Genomic DNA, 6,538 nt, shown 5'->3' on the forward strand with positions numbered 1-6,538 from the left:
ATGCAGGGAAAGCCACATATTAAATATTACACATAAAAAAATATGATGGCAGTATAACTGCTACACAATGGTGACATTAAACGGCCTAAAAATTCGATGTTTTCATGATTATTTATTGAATATTTTACTTTTTCTTGTTCATTGTTTGATGAAACACAAAGTCCTCATCAAGGAAATAATGTGTTCCCCCTTCCAGGAAAAAAGAATCCTACACATGCTCAATCTCAATAACTATGCTATTAATTAATTTATATTTAGACATTGTTGTTCTTTCAAAAATGAAAAATATGAGACTTGTCCTGCCAGGGATCCAGATAGTGATCCCGTCAGTGAACATCCAGTGATGAAAATACTGTGAAAGTTAGACAGCATAATTTCCCCCTCAGTTACAGACATGTGCACCATAAAGCAGAGAAATCTGAGAGTCTAAACCTGACAGCATCCAGCAGACATCTCAAATCTACACAATGTGAAAACAATCACTTGTTCACCTGTTGTCTTGTGTGTCCACCTGCGCTGAGCGTAACTCCTTGTCCTTCCTCCAACTCTACAGTAAGACTCACCCTTGGTTTGCTGTGCTGTGTAGCTGCTACTCTTCCTGCTGTGCTGTCAGCCTGCTGGATTTAATTGAATAAGCCTCTCCATCCCCTATAAAGTCTCTGCTAGGCACTGCAATGTTCACTTCAGTCAGCTGATAAAATGTTAACCTGAAACAACAACATAGACATTGTGTCAAATAAATAATAAACAAAAACATGCTTCAAAGGACCCACTAATGGCATTAAAATGGATGAGATGTGTTATTCATTTTAGAAATATAAATCAAAATATACAATTATCTATAACTTATTTACTATAGGATACAAAACCTGACACTTCATCTTGATTTGAAGTGGGATTCTCAACTTAACAGCACTGGTTGAAGTCAAGTTATGTAACAGACTTTCTACCAAGTCCATTACATCTAGCTGAACGGACTTGACAGAAATGGAATATAATAAGTATACATATGTTTTAATTAGTATTTAGTCACCTGAAAATATGAATTGTGTTTCCTGCAATCAGGGTCACATTTCAGATGTCTATGAGTTGTTAACAGCTCCACCAAATAGATTTTCCCCTCTAAACTGAAAACAGGTTTGTGTATCAGAACTTCTCCCTTTAATGTCATGACCCCTCAGTTTTATCTGGTGACCCTTTGTAGGGGCCTGACCCCTAGGTAGGGAACAACTGGACTAAACTAGCTAACTGTATATAAAGTAGTTGAAACTAGTTAGACCTCCAGCAGCTACAACAGTAACATTAATAATTCAGTATTATTAATCGAATTATGTCACATTCAGTAAAATATAAGTCACAAGGACACAATTTGTACTTTTACTTGAATTCTTTGAGTACATTTTGCAGCTAATACTTCAGATACTTTAAGTAGGATTTTCATACAAAACTTTTACTTGTAGTGGAGCATTTTTACATGGATGTGCTGGTAAAGGATCTGAGTGCTTCTTAAACCACTGGACCTGAAAACCACCAACTGTACAGCCAGGCTGCTTCAGCACAAGAGACCCCCAGAGATGGATCTCATCAGTGTGTCTAATTTTATCATGTCTTGAGTCCTTTACTCACCTTTGGATGTGAGTGTCTTGAGCACAATGACTGCTGAGCTGCATTTCTTTGTCAAACACAGACACCGGTGAGCTGACAGGGGGAGACAGAGCACACCAGCAGCAGGGAAACACAGCAGACAAGATTCAGACAGCTTTACCTGTACAAGGGAGCCAACAGTTATGTATCTCAACATGTTGTCCATCTAGATTGAATTTTAAAAAAGAATAAAAAAAATGATACAGCAAAGAGTTAAAAATGCAATGGTTAGATTTATTAATAATTCACCAGCAGGTCAGTGCTGCTGTTAGCTCCTGAGGCTAAAGCTGTCTTGATCATTATATATTTGAAAATGTGGCTGCATTTTATTGCAATTAATAAACCAAATTTTCAAACTACCAAAACAATAAAACACAAAAGAGATATGAAAAAGTTAAAAAAAAATAAAAAAAAACCCAGCAGCAACAGTAATTAATGATATTGAATAACCAAGTTAATTGAAATGTGTCAAAAAATAAAAATAAAAATAAGTAAACATTCATGCATGAGGCCCATTGAGTTTAGCCATGGCAGTTTAAGTTCTTCATAGTAGAATAAAACAAGGAATCTGCTTTTTAAAATCTTTAGTCCTTCCTTGAAGGTTGCCCGACACTACGGCTCCACTGCCCGCTGCCTCAACATCATTTCCACTGTTCTGACTTCCATTGCAATCCTTCTTTTCATTACAATCTTCACCAGGAGTGTCAATTTCCTTAGAAACTTAGACACTAATGAGGCTAAATTTCAAATAATGTTAGAGTTGCCTGCTAATGTGGCATAGTGATAATTTTCTCTACTTTAGCTGCATGCATGACACAATTTCTAACTTTTTAATGAATCCTCAAGCAAAATGTCTGTTTTACTTCTTTACTTTTACTCCTAACATTTACCCATTTTATTCTACAGTGACTTTATTCTATTCTTACCTTAAGTATATTTTTTTAATATTGTATTAATATTTTATTGTTTTTATTTATTTTTATACGTTTTTATTTTTAAATTTGAATCCTACCTCTGTTGTTTCCTCATTGCAGATTCTTGAGAGTTATGATAGTATTTCCTGAGTTCCCTGAGTTCCTGTTTTTTAATGAGTTCCTATGTTTGATGATTTATTTTTGTTGGATTGTTTGTTTGTTTTGAATATGTAAAGCACTTTGTGTTTGATGTATGAAAGTGTTATACAAATAAAGTTTGATTGATTGATTAAAAAAAGATGTGCATTTTTATTGGTGTTTCAGAAATCTTAAATGGAATTCATTAATGTGTCTGAAATTACTTTTGACTTTGTAACTGAATTCACAATTAATGAAAGTGTAAGTTTATTTTGAACGGTTTCATCTGTCAGTAAATTGTTTCTATTTCTATGAATGTCCTTGTGAGATTTTGAAGATAGCTATAAAAACTGTTTGTGGTTGTATACAGATTACACAAATTGTATTTTATGCTCATGTTGTCAATCTGTAAGTCATGGTGAAAGATAACCATTGAGTTTCCTTCAAAAACCACAGAATAAAAACATCCGTGAAGGACCAGGGAAGTTAGCTGGGGTTCTGTTTGTATATTTGTATGTGTCTATGACATTCTCAGTATCGCAGTATCTCAATATCAGTCTACACATCCTGCAGATCACTTCTTTACACTGTGAGTTCTTTCTGTTTGTTACTACTTATTAATATTAAAATTAGTGTCATTAAGATTTTCCTGAAGTATTACAACAAGCTGGGAAATACATATAACAACAAATAATTATAAGCAAGGTGTCAAATACTGTACATTTCAAAGTAAGTAGAGATTGTGCCTCTTAAAGGTTTGATCACAGGAGTATGCATGACTGATTAGAATTGAATGAAAAACAGGTTTCTTTTAATGTTTAAATAATGTTTTTTCTTATCTCTGTAGGAAAATCTTGTCTACTCTAGTAATTGTTTATATCTTGGATAATAATAAAACAAAAAGTTGTGGAAGATGAGGCTGTCTGCTACTCTGCGTCCTCTGCCTGATGGTTCCTGTTGGCTATAGTCAGCTTCCAGGTCCATGTTGCCATGTGTTGTCTTTATATCCTTAACAATAAGGATATAAATAGGGTTAGGGTTAGGGTATAATAATATATAATAATAACAAAGATAAACAGGTTTTCTTATCACTGTGTCAGAATTTCTCACCTGCTCTGGTGAATTTTCTGGAAGAAATTTTGGAAGTTTTGCATTCAGAAGATGAGGCTGTGTCTCCTACTCTGCATCCTTTGCCTGATGTCTCCTGTTGGCAACAGTCAGTTTCCAGATCCTGCTGGTGAGTGGTGGTGGTGAGAGAAAAAACCCTGTAAACCTGGTGTTAGTGGATTTTCAGAACAATATGGGTAAAGTTGACTTCACTGCAATCATGCTCCTTACAACATTCAGTCAAGACATCAGTGATCAGCTTTTCCTCTAGTGTCACGCTCAGGCTAAATATTGCAATTTTTGTCCCCTTAAGCATCTGATCATTTCAAAGATGTCTCTATTTTTCATCCAAACATTGTTTTAAACAGACTACAGCCATTATGTTGGCTATTGATTGTGAGTCTTATTTTATGTTTCTTACCCTGCTCTTTTGTGGAACAAGGACCAAAGGGAGAGAATGGAAAAACTGGAGCCACTGGAGCGTGTGGACCTGCTGGACGCCCTGGAGAGCGTGGACCCTCTGGACCCCCTGGAGAGCGTGGACCTGCTGGACCTGCTGTAATGTGTGGACGAGGTAATGTGTAAACACAAATACCAGAAGTGCACACAAAAAGATATACACTTATACAAATTCAGTTTAGCAACAATACTTTCCTGAAGCTTGACTCTTTTTTTGAAGCCATAGTTTGTAAATGTTTTTATCAGGGAGCCTGTTTCAAAGTGAGGACATGAAAATTAAAAGAAGTGGGCAATGATCAGGCACAGAGGGCCCAATAAAAGACACACTGAGTTGTACTATCAGGTTGACCTTTATTGGGACTAAAAGTCAGGGATATCTCGGTCTTTGATTAATTTACTCTTATCCATCTTTTTAAATATTGTCTGTTGCAAATCCCCCATCTTAATGCCTTTGTAATATTCAACTATCTTTATTCAGGGAGAAAGACTGGCATAAAGGCGTGAAAAGTTAAAATGTGTTTGATAAAATAAAGTAATGAATCTATGCATTTGTATTGGTTTGCATACTATTTTAAGGTGTGCCTGTGTCCACATGTTTTCTGGTTTACTAGCTTTGGTCTGCTGTCATGGTCAGTAAAAAACAATGACTGGGTGTCATTGACGTCTGTCCAACGTATTGTCAGTAACTGTATTTAATTTGTTTTATTCAGATCTACTTGATTTTGTTGACAAGGATCTCAAAGCCTTAACGAAAAGCCTGTCAAAGGTGGAGCTGGGTAAGTATCCTATTCAAGAACTACAAGTTAGTGTTACAGGAAGTGAAGGCCTTTTGATGTATGATTATCCCTTCTTGTTGTCTGAGAAAGTGTAACATTACGATAGTCTGTTTCAATAATATGGCTTTTTGAGTTGTGCGGACATGTTTTATATCATGCATGTTTATTTTTCTTTTTTCAGCTCTAAACTACGACTTTGTCCGGAAAGTTGGTCAGAAATACTTTGTGTCGAACCAGGAAAGAGGCTCTTTTTCCCAGGCCTTGGAGTTCTGCTCCCAACAAGACCTAGAGCTGGCTTTGCCGAAGAACGAGAAGGAGAACAGCGCACTGACTCAGCTGTTTGGTGAAGTGGACAAATTGGTGTGGATCAATGTCAACAATAAAACAGCAGAGGGTAATTTTGGGTCAGATATGAAAAAACATGCTCTGACTTTTACCAAATGGGGAGAAGGGCAGCCAGACATATCTGTGGGGGAGACAGGCTGCACCATGCTGTCCGAAAACGGTGTCTGGCGAGTGTCAGACCAATGCTCTCTGAATGCTTACATCATTTGCCAGATATAAAAATATAACACTTGCAAGTATTGCTTTAATGGAAAGTTTTTCATGTACTTGATCTTATCTGCTGTATGATAAAGTATTGCTCAATTGTATTGACTCTGTGTAGGGGGAAAAAAATAATTGTATTTGCGCAATTTCCTGTTATACTAATATTGAACCAATTCAAATGTGAACAACAAAGATTTCTGCCAATGTCTTTTTTTGGGTCATATTATAGACATACATCACCCTGCTTCATATATTTACCACAGAAAAACTTTCCAGAAGATGCAATCTTTTGCCAGCTTTACACATCTGTAACCAGTGCTATTGCAAAGTTGTATTCAGTATAAATGCTTTTCTTAAATTAAACAGGCCTTTATTATTCACATTTCATTGCATCTGCATTTTGTTGTCATCAGTTTTAGGCTCTGCCCCATGAATGAAATCCCATTATCACTTTGAGATATTATTTCTGAGCCTGTTATTATCTGTAGAGGTGAATCAGGTAGCTGGAGTAGGAAATGCGTGGTTGTGGGGAGCAAAATGGCCACAGAGCAATACAATAGGATTAATTCATACCAGCTTCAAAGGTCTGAATATGAACCTGCAGGAGAGAATGCATAGACCAGTGGTTCTTAACCTTTATTGGGCCAGGAACCCCCCATCAATTAAAATGCAGGCTAACTGTCTTGCCTGAAAATTAATGCTGATTATTGTTCTGTCAATAACATATTTAATTTAAATGATTGACTGCCATCTAGTGGTGAGTTTGCAGATTGCATTGCCCTAAATCAGGCAGCTGAGGAAATAAAGGATAACAAGGAAACTGAAGCTGAAAAGGGAAGATAAGTATTTATTTTGTACAGAGTGTACATGTGTTAACAAAGATGTGCACTCCAAAATATTGCAACTTTGGTAACTTAATCCATTTGATCCAGATCCCTTTGACTCCATTAG

The 6,538-nt window shown here is 36.2% G+C and overlaps 1 protein-coding gene across 1 annotated transcript; it reads left to right on the forward strand.

The window, feature by feature from the left end:
- Positions 1-4,260: 4,260 nt before the first annotated feature.
- LOC128359379 (mannose-binding protein C-like) lies at positions 4,261-5,602 on the forward strand. The gene is made up of 4 exons (XM_053319871.1): positions 4,261-4,361; positions 4,839-4,891; positions 4,973-5,038; positions 5,220-5,602. The coding sequence occupies exons 1-4, from the start codon at positions 4,261-4,263 to the stop codon at positions 5,600-5,602; spliced, it is 603 nt and encodes a 200-aa protein (XP_053175846.1).
- The last annotated feature ends 936 nt before the right edge of the window (positions 5,603-6,538 follow it).

Source organism: Scomber japonicus, chromosome 5 (assembly GCF_027409825.1).
Source record: "Scomber japonicus isolate fScoJap1 chromosome 5, fScoJap1.pri, whole genome shotgun sequence".
NCBI classification, from domain to species: Eukaryota; Metazoa; Chordata; class Actinopteri; order Scombriformes; family Scombridae; genus Scomber; species Scomber japonicus.

What these genes read in the sequence shown, in the direction of transcription:
- LOC128359379 (XM_053319871.1), top strand. Translation starts at nt 4,261, where the DNA reads ATGGAAAAACTGGAGCCACTGGAGCGTGTGGACCTGCTGGACGCCCTG. An exon ending in GTGGACCTGCTGGACCTGCT is followed by an intron (nt 4,362 to 4,838) that starts GTAATGTGTGGA and finishes TACTATTTTAAG; the next exon opens with GTGTGCCTGTGTCCACATGT. An exon ending in CCTGTCAAAGGTGGAGCTGG is followed by an intron (nt 5,039 to 5,219) that starts GTAAGTATCCTA and finishes TTCTTTTTTCAG; the next exon opens with CTCTAAACTACGACTTTGTC.